Source organism: Dufourea novaeangliae, unplaced genomic scaffold, assembly GCF_001272555.1.
Source record: "Dufourea novaeangliae isolate 0120121106 unplaced genomic scaffold, ASM127255v1 scaffold16, whole genome shotgun sequence".
Classification (NCBI taxonomy): Eukaryota; Metazoa; Arthropoda; class Insecta; order Hymenoptera; family Halictidae; genus Dufourea; species Dufourea novaeangliae.
In genome coordinates this window covers 987,778-1,008,260 of record NW_015373891.1, presented here as the reverse complement: position 1 = coordinate 1,008,260, position 20,483 = coordinate 987,778, and the positions used below count along the sequence as shown (strand labels likewise).

The 20,483-nt window shown below is 40.2% G+C and overlaps 2 protein-coding genes across 2 annotated transcripts; one reads left to right on the top strand and one right to left on the bottom strand.

The window, feature by feature from the left end:
- Positions 1 to 27: 27 nt before the first annotated feature.
- Positions 28 to 10,588, bottom strand: LOC107188069 (mitochondrial amidoxime-reducing component 1). Its single transcript, XM_015576313.1, has 5 exons — positions 10,303 to 10,588; positions 5,027 to 5,325; positions 2,237 to 2,515; positions 1,311 to 1,588; positions 28 to 771 (listed from the first exon to the last, which is right to left on the bottom strand). The coding sequence occupies exons 1-5, from the start codon at positions 10,310 to 10,312 to the stop codon at positions 609 to 611; spliced, it is 1,029 nt and encodes a 342-aa protein (XP_015431799.1). The 5' UTR covers positions 10,313 to 10,588; the 3' UTR covers positions 28 to 608.
- Positions 10,589 to 11,588: 1,000 nt separating this feature from the next.
- Positions 11,589 to 13,457, top strand: LOC107188439 (vesicle-associated membrane protein 7). The gene is made up of 6 exons (XM_015576736.1): positions 11,589 to 11,663; positions 12,116 to 12,327; positions 12,392 to 12,529; positions 12,603 to 12,764; positions 12,838 to 12,930; positions 13,011 to 13,457. Exons 2-6 carry the CDS (start codon positions 12,124 to 12,126, stop codon positions 13,077 to 13,079), a joined length of 666 nt encoding a protein of 221 aa, XP_015432222.1. The 5' UTR covers positions 11,589 to 11,663; positions 12,116 to 12,123; the 3' UTR covers positions 13,080 to 13,457.
- Positions 13,458 to 20,483: the final 7,026 nt, after the last annotated feature.

The window sequence follows — 20,483 nt, the reverse complement described above, 5'->3', positions numbered from 1 at the left end:
TTATTGTCATAAACACCGTGTCCTCTGTTCATCGTGGATTCCCCTTCAGCGATCGTTTATTACACGACTTACTACCTACTCGATACAAATATAAACAAACAAAACAGTAGGGCGTTCACCACGATTGTAACGTTAACAACACCGATTCTAAATTCACGAATGAGATTTAGCAAAAATAGGTACACTCGAGGAACGATTCCAGTTTTCTACGAATTCGTTCGACGAACATTTCTTTCGTAAAGCATGATACATTTGGCTGATTCGTCGATTAGATTGGTATCGGGCATCTATCGCGTTGCAGGTCGCACGAACGACTCACGCGAGCTTAATTATACAAACTGTTCCCCCGATGGGAACAAGGATATTGTCTCGAGACAGTCTTCCCACGCAAGCAATTTGTTACACCTAATCACTTAAACGACTATGCTTATTGTATTCACGAATCACGATCAACATTAGGCCCCGTTAGAAATTGAAAGAACGTTGGTTCGATCAGGCCTTCGCTACGTATCGCTCGTATACTTGGTAGGTAAAGAGTCTTTGCTCGACGACGCTGTGGCTTCCTCGAAGACGAATATATCGTCGTCGCAGGAAGACCACCGGTGTAGCTAGGGAGGCGAGACCAACGGCGGTTGTTCATCAGGTACATCGACGTATACCGGGTCCCCTAACCGCACGGTGCCCGATGATCCAACCAGACCCAAGTGAATACCAAGCATTGGACTCTCACCGATCAGACGACGTAGTTTCGGCTCCGTTGCTTGTCTGTAACTTTAAAGCGAACATTTTTTTACTGCCTTCGTTCCTCGATAGATCTTCATCATCATCGTGATCGTGACCATATTGTTCCTTATGTCCATGTTGACCGTTTTGAAAAAATCTAAGAAGTTTGCTATCGTTTGAGTTTGGATGTTTACGCTGAGTCAAATTGTTGACGGACTCTTTTGTAAAAACCAAGATCAAAGAAGAATTGCTCTGACAAGTAAAGGATTTGTTGATTTTAACGTAAAATAAAATCTTCATTAATCTTGGTTTAATTTATTTATACGTTGTATGTTACGCTCTTGAATTTTCTATATATAGAATCCACGGTTTGGGTATATTCAAGATATCTTTTCTAGAAGATATTTTCTTATTTACTCAGGAAATAGAGTAAAACTTTTTCGTATGAAACTTCGGTTTCGAACGAAACGAAATTGAAAGTTAGTTGGGGTATTGTGACCTAATTAGCAATCTTGAATTATTAATATCTGATGAAACTCTGTATGTTAGTTTGTTGCTCCATGAATACCAAGTTTGGAATCATATACCTTTTCAATGTTTTCAATGGTTCCACGTTTGAGTTTTTTACACCAGTCTCCGGGTTAATGGTGGTCATGATACACCTGTGACACGGCATCACGTTCCGAAAGATCACGTCGCCGATCTTCACCCACTGCCAACTGTCCTCTTCGTACGGAAGAGCACCTTTCACAACGAAATTCTGACGAAACTGTTCCATATTGACTGGTTCATCCAATCGTGAATTCAATTCCGTCACCGAAGCTTCGTTCATCATACAGTAACTAGATTCGTCTGGGTAGGCACCCTGTTTAAACGAGGCATTAGGAAGAATTTTATTTGCTAGAACATTTTCCATTTAACCCTTAAAGTACTGCGTGAACTAAAACAGTCTATGTGGCTGGTAAGAACTTCTGCTGGGTGAATGTACTCAGTGTTAAATGAGTTAATACGTGTTAAAGTGTTAAATGAGTTCATATGAGTTGAAGTGTCCCTGTGTTGCGATATGAAGGTATTAAGTTGTAGAAGTTCCGAGGTGTCAAGGTGTTCAATGTATCCAAATGTCGAAGTGTTCAAGGTGCTGAGTCTTCAAAGTGCTGAAGTTCAGTGTGTTCTGATTTTCAGAAATCAATGTGTGAAAGTATTAAAACGTTAATACTATTATGGTGTTAAAGTGTTAAGGTATGAATACGATTATGGTGTTAAAATGTTAAGATGCTATATTGTTATGGAGTTCAAATGTTAAAATAGTAATACTATTAGTGCATAGAGTGTTAAAATGTCGTTACTGTTATGGTGTTAAAGTGTTAAGATGTTAATACAGTTATGGTGTCAATCTCAACATTGTGACGCTACACTATTGAGCGGTCTGTGTAGGCAATAAGGATGCTTAATCGAGTCTACAGCACTCGACAGATTAAACGATAATGTTTAAGTAATCCTAGATAAAACTCACAGTGTCATCGCCAGAGAAATTAAAATTTTTATGTTTCGTTCGAAGACCCCGTGTCGGTTCTTCTAATGGATAGTAAACCAGCCTGAAACCGGTGTCTTCTTGAAGAAGAAATCGAGACAACCACCTGGCAGGTTCTTCGCCGCAATCGCTGGCTGCCACGGCTTGTCCCCAAACTGCTACATGGAATCCCTTGCCATTGATTCGTGCCAAGTCAATGGACACTGGCATCATTCCAGGCGCAGACAGTGTGAGGACTGATCCGGAAACACTGGGTGATACCTTCAAAAAACATATCAGTATTATTTAAACACCTATTTATCTGAACCTAACAGGGGATAAAAAAATTTATATAAGAGAATGTATAAAAAAATTAAAAATCCCTAATTCTACTTCTTTCAATACAGTTCATTCTTTAACATAGAAAGGAATGAATATTTTAAAATACACTGAGTCATTTAAATACATACACATGTTTGTATATTATAGGAACTTTGGAAAAAATGGAACACCACAAACGGGACTCGAACCAGGGTTCTTCGAATTCTTCGACACAGCCATTTCAACCTGGTTCACTAAGTATTCGTTCCTATTATAAGGAAATTTTTTTTATACACCTTCTGTAAAGCGGAACAAGTTCCCGCAATTGGTTCGCCACGGGACACGTACCGCTGTAAAAACTGTTCAGCAACGTGTTCGGTAAAACCGGCACTCGGAAGAAATTCTTTCGAACAAACGGCGTTCGGATTAACGGATCCCACTGACAGTAGGCTACAGTACATGCATCGCTGATGGCTTTGAGAACCCACATTTTATTACGGAACATTAAATTATTGGTGCATCATTTGGAACAGCTGAATTATAGCCACTTAGCCGTTTCATTGTTCTCCTAGGTTTGAAATTGTACAATCGGAAAGACCCCTCGTTGAACGACCGCTGGAACCTGATATCCATGAAATTTGGTTTCGACAAATCAGAGCGGAATTGTAATAAAACGGGACGATGTCAGTCCTCGAAATGAAAAATGGTGGTCACGGTATGAAATTAATTATTTCCCCCGTTTTCATTCCGTGCAACTAACAATAAGTCCCGGGAGTTTTCACAACGATGAAACGGCTCGTTAATTTCGATTATAAAAGTCACGTGTTTCCTGAATCAAGGTGCTTGGCCCCGTGGAGGCACACGTTTCTTGATATACGACTTCTAGGACCGCCGAACCCGGCATTTAATAATCCATGAAGACAACGCGGATGAGAATAAAAATGGCCGGACGGCCGTGATTATCGTGCATCGATCTGTTTTCCGAACCGTTCGACTGCTTCCACGGTAATTCTCTTTATTTTCGGTATCGTGGAACACGGTTTTCGTTGCGCAGGGAAACTTTTTACGTGAACCCGCACGAAGCGATACGCTTGGAAGATAAATTAATTTCCGGACTATCCGATCACGAACACGAAAGGGGTAATTACCATTCGCCGTTTCAGAGACCTTTCACACGGGATACCGAACAATTCATCGATCGAATCTCACAATCTAATCATAGATTTTCTATTCAAAACGTAAACCAAGAACAAAATAGTCTGGTATATAATGATTCTTAAACGATTTTTGATTTCCGTAGAAAGTGACTTTTATTGTCTTCCTACTTTGCATGATAATTGACTATTAATTAGCATTCCTTATAAGCTTCCATTAAACATTCTCTCACGGTTATCAAACTTAAGAACCCGAGATTAAGTTTCACTTTGCATTCATCAGATTTCGTTAAACTTTGATTAACTCGGGATAAAAATTAACTAAGTGTAGTCTGACAGCGCATAGTCTGACCATGGTGGCACTTTCCACTTACGCGGACATGGCTTCCCACACTTTTCTCCTAATTTAGAATCACACAACCACTCCAGAAGTTACGACATTAAATTTTCGTTTGTACTAGTTAACGTTTACTTGCATCTATAAACTAAAATAAATTTGAAAATAAAGTTAAACTGAGCAACCACACAGTAGTTACTATATTATTTCGACTTCATACACGTCAGTATTGGAGCTAACAACATCGCTTAGAGGGAAGCCACTATACTGTCACACAGTGGTCCAAATCAAAATTTAATTCAGCTCAATAATCAAGAATTTTGAAAATTTTAAATTTCGTTCAAATAGAAGTAGATAAACGAACAAAGTTTCATCAATATTAGGGACTTTCTTCGATTATTTACTAACAGTGTTCTCAACATCTTCATGAAAGTTCGATTGTTTCGGAAATTTCCTTTCTATTCTTGACAGAGATTGATGATAAGAAATAGTCTGAGATGAACCATAATGCTCGGAACTCACAAATCGAATGGTAATAACAAATTTCTTTTATCTTCCAAAAAGCTGACATCGACATATTAACCAAAGAAGCTTCATTCCATCATGCATTCATCTCACACCCTTCCTCATCATTAAACTGCGGATTTTCTGAATTTACAGCCTATAGGATTCTGTGAAAATCAATAAAAGACGAAACTTATATCTGACACAAGCTTCTGTTTTGTTCTGAACCTAAGAAGGTACCGAGAAGAGGAAAAAAATTTCTACATTCGTTCTAGTCTTAAGGACCTTTATAAAATATCATTTTTCATAAAAATCCGCAGTCCACTTATCATCAATTTCCCTTAAGAAAAGAATAAAAACTCCTGAAAAATGTAAACTTTAATAAAGACATCGAGAACACTGTTAGGGAATGATGACCTCATCTTTCTCGGATTAAAATTTCGATCAATGGACGGTCAATAGATTTACAATCCTTACCAGAACCATTCTGGGATACTGCCTGGCGGTGACGAAGTGCCCATTGAGGTCGATGACCAATAGGGTACGATCTCTCATCCAGCCAGACTTCAGGCCAAGTTTCACGCACTCCATGGTGTTCATGCGTACAGGACCCAGCGATTTCACCGGATACGCGATCAGGTTGCTCAGCTCTCCGACCTTCCGCCATCGCGAGGGCGGCCGATCCTTCTGGCCTTTGGTCCACCACCACCACAAGAAGACGACCACCGTCCCGGCGCCGACCACGACTGCCGAGACGTACGTCAGCCGCGTTCTGTCTGCTCGTGAAACATCCACCGATTAATTCTCAACGGTTAACTCTTCGAAGCACAGGATTTTACAATAAATAAATACCTAGTTGCACATACATATTTTTGTATGAAATGTGTCAAAATATTATTCTACTTGAATTATGTTTTATTTTTAGTTATTCCACGATTTAAAGGTGGTAGGAATAACGTCTCACTATGCGAATTGGCTATAAAAAAAAGGTGGGACTTTTTTCATACCACCGTGCCTCAAAGAGTTAAGTGGCCATCCGCAGGACCACGGTCCGCTGCGGAACCATTGACTTGGAATTACGATCGTACGTCGAGATGAAAACTACCAGCATCGATATGGCTAATGCGAGCATGCGTTGTTGGTTGGAACTGACGAGCTTATGGGATTTATGGAAGAATTTTTAGGAATTTCGATGCTTCACGCTGAGAACTACCTTACTTGATGGCTGTGAAATGAATGCTGAAGTAATTTGTAGGTATGGGAAGCTACTGTATGGCGAAATATTTTCTCGATAGGGATTCTAATGTTCTGTGGATGCTTTAAGTTGACATTGTATCGATTCCTCGTTTAATATGATTTCTCTAATTATGTGAGAGATTCTTTTGTAAGTTAAATTAATTTGCAACTTAACTGTAACTGGATTGTGGGTTTCTGTAGATTAGTTTGGTAGTCAGATAGCAAAACGTGATATCTGTGATGTCCTTAATTTTACAGTACGGCAATTTTAATGTTTGTTCAGCTGTGAGAAATTACAAAGTTGCTGAAAGTATAATTTATTTATTAGTGGTTGTCAATTCAAGTTCCGTCAATTGATTTATGTTCGTTCTTAAATAATCTATCCTTCATTTTCCCAATTTAATTTTCCCCACGGTGTAACAATGACATAATGGTGAAAAATTAATACAATGAAGCGATAAATAGTTAATTTGCAAATTCTTTAAAATCAAAGTCACGGAGCCTCAGATAAATTTACCGACATATGCCAGAATATCATAATTTCTTCCGAAAAAGGGGGAAAAGTGACACTGAATGGATGCGGTTTAAACATCTCAGGATATAATCGCATTTTGCTATCTGATTTTATAAAATCAGGAATTACAGAGAATTTATTTCTTCTATCACGGCCATCATTATCGTGCACACAAATTAAAAGCATTTCTTCAAACCCACGAAGTTCTCCCATTTCATTATGCTCCGAGCATCCACGTGTACTCCAAATGTATACGATTCGCAGTCGAATGAAAACCAACGCCGTTGCATTCCACAGAATGCTTAATAACTCCTCGCGATTCTTATTTTAGCCCCGTGGAAACATGAATATCTCTTCGATGCGTGAAAGAGTGACGACTACAGTGTAACCGAGGCAACCTTTTCAAATGCGAAATCTTCGGTAGCTGCTGTACATCTTATCGTTCTTGCAATTACAAATTGTCTTCCATGAGTTCCTCCCCGGTGCTGTTACGCGCGGTTTTTCAAAGACGTCATCGGACGAACGCGCGCAAACAAGAGTTCCGCCGATCTGCAATGCAAATCTACGACCAGAAGCGGCCGGCCAGGAGGAACAGAGACAAAAGGAGACCCCCGACGTGTGTTCCTTGTTCCTGAACGTTGCACACCAGGCTTTCGTCACTACCTAAACCCGTGGCAACCAGAGCGTGAAGCTTTTTTTGCGCCTGTGTTACTCGGATCTATCGCTGGCTAAGCGAATGGACATTCAACGCGACCGTAATGACGCTTGTCTAGGCGACTCGTGATATCTGCGTCGAAAATGCAGAATCATTCCCGAAGACGCGTCACTTCGTACTCTAGACGATTGTTACACTTACTGACAGCAGACTCAGCATTTTAACACTAACCGTACAGAGACTTTTATATACCTATTTGTACCCTATATGTATAGGCGGTCGGTACGGTTAGTGTTAAAAGTTACCTCACAAAGGGACTTCGGTACTCTGGAAATTCTGATTTTTTTTTTATCTCGGAAGGTTTATAGTGGACTTTAATAGAAGCATCGGGCACTTTGACGTTTTCGCTTGACATTCAGTTCCTTGGGGTGAAGCCACCCTTTAAAGGTTAATGTGTCTTCTTTACTTTCCTTGTATATTTTGAAAACTATAGTAGACATAAAAGAATTGTTAGAATGAAAATTTAATGGGTTTTTAGGATGTATAAACGTGTGCGATAAAATTGTTAAAAAATTGTTTTTAAATAAATAAGTAAGTGAACAAACGAATTTTTAAAAATTGTATTACGCACTTTTATAGAGCAGGAACCATTGAATTTCCATCGTAACAGTTTTTTTATATCTAGCAGGACCTACTTCGCACATGCGTATTTCTGTTTGCCGAATTCCTTATCGACTCTGACAAACATGCGATTCGATAACGCCTCTCGAAGAAAAAATCTGAACCAGTTCAATCTGGGGATCTAGCGGGTCAATGTTAATTGCTTGTTCACGTTAAATTCAACGATTTAGTACACGTTCATTCGGATTGCGCCTAATCTTGAACAAAACATTGGATCGGAAACATTGATATACTTTTAAGAGTGTTTACAAAAAGCATGTGTACATTAACTATTTCCTAAAAAGAACTAGATAGAGACCTTGTGCACACATTGTACTTTAAACTTTTCATGAAATCCGATAACATTGATGAACTCTCAGTTTTCTTAATACATCAGAACTCACGCTCTCTTTTTTAAAGGTAAAGAACACTCATACAATAATTTATCCCATGTTTTCATATATTATTCATGATTGCTTATCGATCACTGCATTACGTAATGGTTAAAATCTTTTCAGTGAGGCAGTTAAAGAAAATGAAAAAAAAAAAACAGGTCATACGAGCTACTGTCGTATGAAATGCAAAAGTTGTAAATAGAAGAAGGCAACACGCCGAGGAAAAATGGAATCACTACTAACTTATTCGACGTATTCTAAATATAACTCAGCTACCGTGATAATGAACTGATTATTATTGAAACGAATTAGAAAAAATGTTCACGGTACAAATGCCGGTGGATTAAGAATGAGAGTTTCACGCACTGGGTATTTATGTAGACTTCAGTCGAGCGTTGCTCTATTTCCAAGACATCGACGATACGATCGCCAACGGTATCGAAACGGTTTTATCGAATCGCACGGAAGTCCCGGTTGGTTATCGACGAACCAGATAGGGACGAAATAGTGTTATTACCGATAATTGAAACTGGAAACGACGTTCTTTCATCTTGCTAGAACTCGGAGCGACCATAATATAACGGAATACGGCATAACATGACGAGGCAGCTTGCACAATTTGTTCGTGCTAAAGTGTCCCATATCGATAATACTGTCGCGGGAAAGTAGGTGTAAGAAGTCTGTGTGCAGTTTCGGAAACGTGCATAGAATAGTGCATTTTTTTCCTTTTTCCCGTGACACATGCCTCTAGTTTCCCCAGCGTCTACTTATCCAGTGGATATCTGCAACATCTTCTAATTAAATTTTGAACTTTGGAGAGTAACTATGTAATAGAAACATATAGCACTCACACATTGATAAGCTAAGGTCAAACTAACTCGGGCAATTCGATGTATCCCGATATTTACAAATAACAGTAGAACGACGGTTATTCGAATATCAATTGTGAATATTTTTTGCAATGAATTATGCAACGCTTTGATTGGTCAATGCAATGTGCACAACTTGAAGATTCAATTGTGATAACATTCAGAGATGGTTAGAGTACGTAAAGGTAATCCAAGATATGAAATTATGGACCTATACAACATTCTTTCATTTACTTTGGTTGACGAAAATATTACCATCTTTATGCTAAATAGTACCATTTTTATTGCCATACGATCTTCTGTGGAATAAATCCATCTTTCGAAATTGGATTCGTACCTAACCAAGACACATGAAACTTTGGTCTCCTGGACCAATTGTTCGTTCCACTAATCGACGTTTTACTGTAGCATAATTTCTGTTCTACCAATGACACAAAGCATAATATATTTTTGAATATTCTCCTATATTCGAAATAACAATCTAATTAGTTACTATTTGAATATTAACATGTCCTATATCACAACCTAATGGATATGGATTTCTGTGGTTCGAATGATTCACTTCTTCACTGTCCCTAAATATTAAACATCCTGGTAAACGTCACCCTACGCGGTGACGAATAACCAGAAGGTGCAGCGTTCCATTCGCTATCGATTTACTTTTTCCGTCGTGCATGTCGCGAAAAGAAGGGAAATCGTTCCTGGGAACGGTCCGATGAGACACGTACCCTTCGCGCGGAATCAATAACACCACGGGCGTTGCTCTCTGCCACCCGTGAACAACCATGCGAATGATTCTAATGAGGATGCTGAAACGCGACTAGGTTCGCGTCAATTAAGCTCTCTGTACGAATTACATCATCGTTCACCGAACTTCATGAAATTGCCGTCGGAGATAAAGCTTACCGCAACGTAATATCGGTCACTGAACACAGATACGCACGGCTCGATAACCGAATATTAAATTCAAACTCAAAGAAAAAAAGCGAGGAACGCACAGTCGCGGGGACGTTCGACGAAGAAACACGTTTCTCCGGGGAGAAGGCGGTATATACGCGAGAAGTAACGCGAGTTTTCCGTTTAGTTGACCCGCGTGCACCGGGCCACATGTCGCGATACAGTGACTTTTTGCTAGCGACCGGTTTGCAAAGTAAGAAAAAGACTAGAAAGAAGCGTATCCTTGAACATTGAATTCTGCTCGTGAAGTCAAGTTACAATTGACAGAAATGTATACGATAAACCAGACACGATTAAGTCATAACCGTTCCCAGTTCGACCTTCATCGATGAATTTCGCATGACGACGAATCAGCGCGAGATGAGATTAATAATAGCCGAAGAAAAAGTTCAACGGTCTACAGATGCGGCACCATATGTATCGCGACGGACGAACTGGATATAAAGTATGGAAAGCTGTATATTTACCCAGAACCATCGTGCAAGGCCGCCGTAATCACGGACAAGCGAATCGAACTGTTGTGTGTCTGCCGGTAGACGACGAACTGCCGCTAATATGGGTTTCCAGGGAGCACGCGACCGCGTCTCTTCCTCGCGACGAAGACACCGTTATGTATACACGCTTACGTTCTGCTACCTCCCTTCCCCATTGTAGTATGAGCAGTCGGTGCACTCACGGCGGCACTGCCACGTGTGAGGAGCCATCGAACTGCATCCAACTACGAAACCCTGATAATTGCTATCTACCTACACGCTATAGTGCCATTAGGACATGCGCATCTTGGATGAATTACCCGAGCAACGCGCCCATTCGAGAGACCCGAACGAATCCGCTCCCCCACGAGGCTGACTCTCGTTTTGGAGTCAGGCCTGCCCGCGACATTGGAACGACGAAAACAAAGCGACTAATCTCACGACGCTGTGAAACCATTCACTTTTTATTGAAAGGAATTCTGCTTTTGTTTTCTTCCGATATAGTTATATTAAGAGTGAATGCTTTTGTGAGACTGTTTAACCTTCATACTCTGTTGGAGTACATATGAAAAATTTACGAGGAAAGGTGAGTCTGAACAGTGCTCTTGATATTACTTAGCAGATAATTCTTTCAATTTGCTAAACAGACGCGACGTTATTAAACAATACACGAATTTTAAATTGTATCGTTGTAAGAATTCGGAAGAGTAGAAATGGAAAGAGTACTGTAGGAAATATGTTTACAACGGACGTGTGGTTAAAGTCATTCGTTAATATGATGAACAATGATTTGCTGGAGAGTGAAAAAATAATAATAAATATTATTGTTTAGCTGGCAATAGCATAGTAATTAAATTTGAAAGATTGAAGGACTTCCGCTATTGACTTCCGCTATTCCAAGGGTTACGGCATTGAATAGGATTTGGAGAACACAATGTATTATTATGTAAAAGTTGTGATAGAATTTTCAGAATGTTTAAACTTTGTGGTTACTACAGACTACGTTTATTTATAGAAAGAAAAAATGAAATGAAACTGAACGTAGAAAATACGAAATGCACGAATTCGTTCTTTTGAAAAACCCGCCACGAGTACTACGCATGTTCCCACTGGGGAACCACCGACGTTGGTAGTAATCAACTGTCATACACCAGTGATAGACGTAGAAGTTGTTGGTACTAGGGGAGGTGTTTTGGTTCCTTTAAATTGTCTTTTATTCATATGACAGTGCGTTGGTTGATCGTTTGGTTCACAGATGCAACTTTCTAAAGGAAAACAACGTTGATTATAAAAAACGCGGGCAGTTTCGACAAAAAGTGTTGATTACTTCGTTCGCGTCCCCTGATTTCGTTAAGGTAAGTCACCAAAACTGATTATTGTCTACTCCAACGAATTCCAATACTCATTTTTTCCTGACGATCGTTTTTCTTATTCAATTCAATAACGTCTTCCAAGCATAAACAATAAATTCTTGAAGAACTGTCATCTTTTTGAGGTTAGAAACTATGACGTTTTATGAATCAAACTGTGAAAGTGACTAGACTCTATATAGTCTCTGAGTGCTTTGTTTAGACGATCGATGTTCGTTTTGTTATTCGTCATTTTAATAATTTTTTTCGTACTATTCCCACATCAGTGTACCTATACCTTGAGAAAATGTCTTATTTTCAGTGTTACTCACCATGATAACAGATAATATAATCAAGTTACAAACAGAATTTTATCAATGGATGGTAGATTCTAGTATATATATTTCTTTAGTGCAATACAAATACAAATTGAGGACATTAATTTGTTTCTATTACAGCCTTCGCTATGCCAATTTTGTATAGTGTTGTGGCTCGCGGGCCAATTGTGCTTGCAAAATATGCTGCCTGTGATGGAAACATGGAAGAAGTCACAGAAAAGATACTGGCTATGATTCCTCCGCAAAATGATAAGTTGACATATACTCAGGGGCCTTATCTGTTTCATTATATCTGCGAAGATAATATTATCTACATGTGCATCACAAATGATGTAAGTAATCAGGAGAATCTAAGATTACTTGTCAGATTCAAAATACAATGTCTTGATTTTTCAGGAGTTTGAAAAATCCAGAGCATTCCTATACCTCTCGGAAATCAAAAGAAGATTTATGGCTGTGTACGGCCAAGGAGCACATACTGCGATAGCATATGCAATGAACTCAGACTTTGCTAGAGTTTTAGACAATGAAATGGTAAAAATATAATCTTTGCATATTCCGAAGCATTCATCTTCTATATCCTTGAGCAAAAATATTCTCTGTTTAGAAATATTACAGTGAGGCGAATAAGGAGATCGATGTATTATCCAAAGTTCATGGTGAATTGCATGAACTGAAAGACATAATGGTACAGAACATTGATAATGTGGCCATGCGCGGAGAACGATTAGAACTACTCATAAATAAAACGGACAATCTAACTGCTAGTGTAAGTACGATTGTATTGCCATCCTCGATAAAAAGTACAAAGGAGAGCGGTTATTCTCACCTATTTTTTTTAGTCGATTTCGTTTAGAAAAACCAGCAGAAACTTAGCGCGCTCATTGTTCTGGAAAAACGTTAAAATCTATGTGATAATGGGCGCTATTCTTATTGTAAGTAGGTGACTTCATCGTCTTCGATACAACTTACTGTACTAAACCCTATTAAATGCAATTGACTTTAAATCTGGCAGGTTGTCCTGTACGTTATTGTGTCGATATCTTGTGGAGGTCTGGCCTGGCCAAAATGTGTTGGGAATTAATGGACATACATAACATTAAGACATGTAATCCGTTTCCCGAAATATGATGGAAATTCCTCTCGCTACAATGTATTGGTCGTTTGGTACGGGGAGGAATAATTTGCGAGGAATCTGAGGAGAGCACGGTGAAAATTCAAATTCTTGGTTCACTCTGTACATAAGAAACTGATAATGTTCGATCCTGCGATAAGTATGTAGACAAACATTGAGTACCGTTAGGAACATTATATATAGATATAAATATGTCTAACGCTTATATTATTTTTACTATATTACCAAAAAAGATGTCGATATCGTTTATATGCTCGAAGCGATGATTGCAACTTCAACATCGCCTATGTATATTGTACTATATAAATGCGTTCTACGAACGAATAAAAACGATTCTAATACACAACTTTTCAGTCAATTCATTATGAACTTCCGGCAACCCTCGCGAGTGCAACAAGTGAAGGTCACGACATCGTATTCTTTATCCCTCGCCAAAGTTTTTGTTACCCGGAGAATCGTCGTATTGTTGGGCGTGGCGCTTCCATTTTCAATCGAGTCAGAATCACCCCAGAAATTTACCGAGCACCCGTCTCTTCCGGACCATTAAGTGCATGAGATTTTTTCCAGGCGGAAGCGTACGATACATAGGGCGCGCAATGTTCTTTTCGTAGTAACGGCGGGCGCATGCTCCGATGTATTTTTCATTTCTCCAATAGCCTGTGACTAGAGGCAACGAAACCCTGGGCAGACTAAATTCAAATGATTGTACAGTGTAATTTATGACATTAAATATATTAAATATTTTCCATCTAATTAATTGTACCAGGAAAGTGAACAACAACCGAAATGTAGAGTTCCAGGAAAACGAGTATACATTCGATACAAATGATTCCGTACATTCGTGAGAAAATTCTAGCATCGGAAAAGGATTTTTCTACATGTGGATTTCGAAATATTTACTAGAAAGTGAAGACACTGTTTTTAAAGGTTTATTCCTTCGTGAGTGATGAAAGTCGACATAAAATCTAACCTTTTTTTTGAAGGTCCCAAATTAACGAAAATACATAATTGTTTCTTTCGATACAAACTTATATTCATAATAGTAGAAAGCTATATGTATAACATTCAATTCGAAAGTCTTCTCAGGTTCTGTATTCAAGATGAAAGGAATAACAAACATATCCTCCTCCACGCTCCAATCTTACAAGAAACCATTCAGAGACAAATAAAACCACCCCTAGTTATCGAATGCCTTCAGTAGCATTATGACGAGTCGTAAACACGGGGAACAGCGGTTGATACGGTCCTGGTCTCGAACCGGCGTCGACAGAACCGGCGCGCGGGACGGGTGGCGGCGGCGGCGGCATATCGCAGGCGCTGTCGTCGCGACGCCCGGGCCATCGCAGCAGCCCGGCGGCACTGGCAGGATGTCGATGGCTCGCGTGGCGCGCCCTTCGGGGGGTGCCAAAGTGACTATTCCGTTGGCTAGCCGCGATTGATCGCGCCTCGTCGTCCCTGAACCCGCTTCGCAGAAAACCACTTTCCCATTGGCAAGGTCGTCGCTCAACAAGTTCCGTGGCCGTGTGTGGGCGGGCCGGCCGGCGATCGGGGGCGACCGCGAGATTAATCGAAAGAGGAGGAACGAACGTAACCAAACCACCCTACGGGACGGCGAGAGTTGTTCGCACGCGTGATAAACCAACGATAGAAACAAACAAACAAAAAAGAAAAAAAAAACAAAAAAACAATTACGAGCGCGACGGAGTGAATTGGGTACTGTCTCTCTCTCTCTCTTCCGAGCACGCGCGCGTCCGTGCACTCGCCCGTTGCAGCCCTGTGTGTGGCCCTGGTGGTGGGTGGATGCGCTCGCGAGGGTCAACGGCGCGAGGTGATTACTTGTGGTGCGGTGGTCGGTGCGTGGCACCCACGTTGCTGACGACTTGTGCGTGTGTTGTTTACCGAGGGGGGCGCCGTTCCGTGTAGTGGGTGGTTTCTCGTGCGGTGGTTGGAGGACCGTTTTCGCGGCCGGGCATGGAACCGCGGAGGTTCCGGATACCGGAGACGAGGTGACCGGGGCCCCGGTTATCGCTTTGACTCTCGCCGATCGGATGTCCGCGCGGGAGGGCAGCAGAGGTACTCTACGTGCCGTGTGGATGAAAGTGAAAACGAATTGGCCCGCGAACATGGGGGGATGAGCCGTGGATACGCTACGTGGAGAACGTACGCCCCGCCGCCGGTGCGAGATTCAGACCCCGTAAGTGGATTACCCCATTGTGGTCCGTCCGTTGCTGTTTGCCTCTTACCCGATTGTATCTTCTTTCCTGTATTTCTTCCCTGTTTCGAATTCCGTTCGCGACGAACGACGTGTCGGTGGGATTAATTTGAAATTGCTCAGAGTTGGAGAGCTCGAAGGTTCGTAGAATTGTATTAATATGAATTGTTTGTATTCATTTTGTTACGATGAAATGAGGGGTCTAGTGCAGGAGGGAGCTATGCCCATGGAATGTTGAAAAATTAGATTTGTCTAGATATTATCCCTTGCGATCGTAGTATAGTATGATGTACACTGCGTTTTATGAAAGCCTGTTGTGGTATAGTTTCCTGTTGCACTGGACCCCTAAAATGTGACGTAGAAAGTATCGTGACAAAGCTCGCTTCCGTGTTTGTATCCCGATACGTAGATCGTGTTCCCCTAATTCTCGAGCTAATTATACTTTCCTCGATGGTTCCTATTGCGATAACAGGGTTCACGATTAGCTGTACCCACGGAGCAGTGTTTCGTGTCGCGGTCACAGATATAGTATTAATATATCGACGTAAAAAGCCAATGAACCGAGCATGAACTTCGGATGGAAATGCCCTGAGTTTTCCGGCACGCGATACAACTGACGGAAAATCGTTGCTGCGGATCTCTGGGAAAAGCGCGACTATATCACATAGCACCGGAAGATTGCACTCGGTATATCACCTTGGTGTAGAATCGGCGTATCGATTTGGGGATGCGTCCTTTAAATTATCGGAAACAGTACATACGGCTATAGATATCTATTCAAATAGCAGAATTGCGTGGAGACAGCGTATCTTCTCGACTGGAAATATGTATCGTGTTGGTAGAATATGTAATATCTTATCTTTATTACTGCATTTATTATTGCAATTTGGACGCTGGTGCGTGGGTCCACTTTGACTCAAATTTTTAAGATCTCTCTTGAATGATTCTCTTGAGTTTACATTTTTTTATGTCATTATCTGTCAGTCTCGTGGAGTATGTTCTAAAATAGATATTCAGGAAGATCGCTTTAGCAACTAATTGGATATGAAAATTCAGGATACTAACGATAAATACATTTGCATGGCATAATAACCACTTCCAGTGACATATAATGAAAATCCCACGTATACCATGCAGCCAATTTTCACGGTTCCATTGTGATTGACGTTCTCGAAACATATTCAAGCTATTTTCAACATCAGCATATGGAAGCAATAACAACGTATAATTGTCCAAATTCACAATCGTATAATCTGATCAGCGAAACCAGGAGTTGTACAGAAATTTATTTCCTCCATTGAGAGTTTTATTTTACCTAAGTATGTCCACAAACAACTTCAATAATTCGATAGGTATTAAAGTATAATTCCATGTGGATAATTGTATTTTATGAGAATAATTCAAATACTGCAACAACATCGAAGAGCATATTGGGTACACTCGTTGCATCTTTAAAGACGTAAAAAAAGGGACCAAGTAATCGTGGGCAAACGAGAAAGGGAACGAACCCACGAAATATTTTCTACTTCACTCGACTGGTCGAAGGATAGAAGACTTCTTACCCTCTACATTATCTCCCCCACGGCCCGTAATATTACCGTAACGTGCACGGGGCGCCGTTTGATGGAGAAATATTCGATGCCACGTACGCGAGCCATAAAACGTCCCGTGGAACGGGAGGGTCCGACGGCAGTGTGGCGTTCTGAACGTTCCCGAACAGGAAGAATGCTCATTGACGTTCGGGTCTCCGAGGTCTTGGGCGAAGTGACGTCTCATTGGTCCGTGGCTAGATCGCTCGCTCGAAAGACAAATGTTCTCGGAAGCCTTCAACGCCCCTGGGGATCCCGGACCCCTCGAATTTTATGCAAAATATTCGGTAACTTCCTGCAGAACGCGCTAATTCTCGTGTAGCTCGCCTTCGGTTCCAGCTTATTTCGGTAATTGCTTCTTGCTTTATTTATTGGGACAACTTATGGACCTCCGAATTATATCTGGTAGTTCAGAAATTAAATAATAAACCGCGTGCTAGCTTATCAGAATGTAAGTTTCTGAAAACAGAAATTACATAGGAAGTTATTTCTTGAATAAATAGAAAATTATTACTCCGTGTTAAAATTAACGTTGTTCAACGAGTCCTAAAATAATGGAACTAAACGTGGTTTTATTGTGTTAATTGAAGGTTGCTGAACACGATGCTGGTTTTAGTTTTTCACTACATGTCACATTTCCTCCAGTTTATGCGTGCAATTGAATAGGAATTGGCTGGCGCGTCTGTTCATTGCATTCTGTTTCTACTACCAAAAATACACGCGTTTCAGATTAATTTTCAAAGTCGATTTTCTCGACAACGAAGTTTCAAGTGAAATCATTTTACTTGTATATTTTCGACTTATTTTTTTAATAATTTCAAAAGTTTCTAAATATAATATACAGATAGAGGCACAGTAGTAGCGTGTCGTCCGAAACAATCACTTATATGGTTGGTCACGAAGTTATACTCGCTGATTTTTCTGACTTAGCTGAATTGTTTACGGGATTAACGACTTGTGAATGTTAAGGGAGAATCCACCCTTTTTATCCAAAGCGTCCCTTTCACTCATTCGCTTGTAACTCACGAACTATAAAAGATATCGAAAAAATTGTAGACAAATTTGACATCGTTTATAATTGTCCATATGTCGGTCAAAAGGATGTTTAACAAAATTATTTTTTTTGAAAATTGTTGAAAATAATTTTTTAAAACCCTGTTTCCTATCGACATATGGACAATTAGAAACAATACAAAATTTATCTAAATGTGTTATGGATATTTTTTATCATTTATGAGTTAGAAGCGAATAAGTAAAAGGGGCGCTACAGATAAAAAGGGTGGTTTCTCCATTACTGTCTAAAACTAGCACCAAGTGAGACAAACTTCTTAGGTTGGTCTCACAAACAACCGAGCAAAATTATAAAAAATGTATCCCCTCACGAGCATTTATTTTTATCGGAAATCCACCACAGCGATGCGTAAATATCGCCTTCGAGCAACCGATTACGCCCGTTAAAAGCGTCCAAAGAGTCAACCCCAATAAACCAAAAAAGAGAAACTTCGGAAATTGAATCGGTTAGGTCCCAGACAACCTAATAGACTACTCCAATTTAGGGATCCAATAATGGTCTTCGGAGACAGCTCATGTTCAGCCAAAGGGAGGATCGAGGCCTCGTGCATACCGAAACCCTGTATCCTGTCGAGGGAAACATTGTCTCAACAACCAGTCTCGCGACGTAATAGATCCGATGCAAGCTCACTTTTAGACGGAATATCTTGTTACTGAGTCAACGAGAAGCTCTAAGACCCGCCACCCCCGGAAGACTCCGAAACAGCGGAACTAAGCCGTTAAGTACATAAGTCCCGTCTTCGCGAAAGACGTCGCGAGTCTCTCCTCTCCAGCGTCGTCGATCGTCTCGTCTCCCGAATCGACGGGGTTTAATTAAATCGCGGGGGGTAACTGGCTCGTTCGCGCGAACGAGATTTTTTTCTTCCCCATGTTCGATCCCCGCGGGGTTGGCGGGGCGAACCGCGAGGCGAAACCTGGCTGAGAGACGTCTGCCACTCTTGGTTTTAATTAAAGTCACCCGGTCGAGGTGAGTCGCGGCTGCGGTAATTAACTCGAAGACAAACAGGCTGCACGATTGAATTTCCTAGGTTTTGTAATTAGTTTCGACGTAACGCGGTCATGTCTCCGTTCGATAATCATGCCCGTTGGCTTTTGTACGCGCGATGAACGGATAGAAGAGACGGTCTGACGTGTGCCGTTGGCGGTGAAACGGGAAGTCATAAATGGGGAAGGAAAAGGAGATGATGGTTGGTAAAAATAAAACCACTGTTTTAGTATTGGGATTGTATCGCGATGAAATATATCTTTTTTTTTGGGATTTTGCTGTTATAGTTTTTAGTCTTTACTTGGATTGTTATACTACTGGTAATTGGGCAGAGTGTTTACTTTGTCTTGACTATGACAGAAAATACACTGCGTGGCATAATTATAAAACTACACTAAAGTTTTCAATTCTGGTGTATTGTTGTTAAAATAAAAAGGAACCAAGTATGTCTGAAATCGTGTTGAGAAATAATGTTTTCTCCAGAGAAGGATAGATTATATTCGCTAGAAAAAATGGTTCGTTTTTATTTTAACCACAATAAATGAGAATTGCAAATTTGTGGGTGGTTTTATAGCTATGCCACACAGTGCATAATGTGGGCTAGGACTGGTGGTAGAACCCTACAGAAGGTTGTTCTACGTTAACACGTTGACTGCCACAGTGAAAAAGGCCGTACGTAGCCAGACATACTTCATTTCGTTTTTTAAGTCATAAATCGTCAAAAATATAAATTATGCGTTTAGTTAATAAAAGCTGTTGGATGTGTTTTAAATTATATGGTGATATTAATTGTGCGGAAAAATTTTTTGACAGTATTTAAACAATCCAGCCGCCTTGAAAAGTAGATCTATCTTTTTCGACCATAAATATCGGTAAAGATGCTCTTGACGATAATTAAAAATGATTCGAAGCGACTTATTCCAAATACACGTAAATACAATCTGTTTTATACTTCAAGAGGTATTACGATAAGAAAATATTCAGTTATCTCCAAGGAAGTAGACACGAAAAAAAAGTTATTAAAAGATAAAGATGTATACAAACGATGAATTAACTTATCTTCATTTGTTAACAAGTTAAAAGTCTTCTCATTTGACTGGCACTTCTGCCGCTGCGCGAATGAAGTACCGCCATAAGATGCTTATTTTGATTGTTGGGTCAAATGGGTGAAGAGAAGAATCAGAGAGAAGGGTACTTAAACAGTACTCTGACGAAGCACCCTGTTATGAACTGGTTTCGTTGATCAGTGCTTAAGGAACTTACAAAATGCCACTCGCTGTTGCATATCGAGCCCTGTGATTCCCGTGGAGAAATAATAAAACAGTTTCCCCCTAAAATTAGCTACCAAAATTACAGTAAGACCTCGTAATCGTGGCATAATTGCAATCTGGTAAAAACCGAAAATTACTAAATACACTCAACCCTTTTATAACACGATGCAAAAATTGCAACAACCTTAATATAACACGATATTCTTACAATACGGTTTCCATATT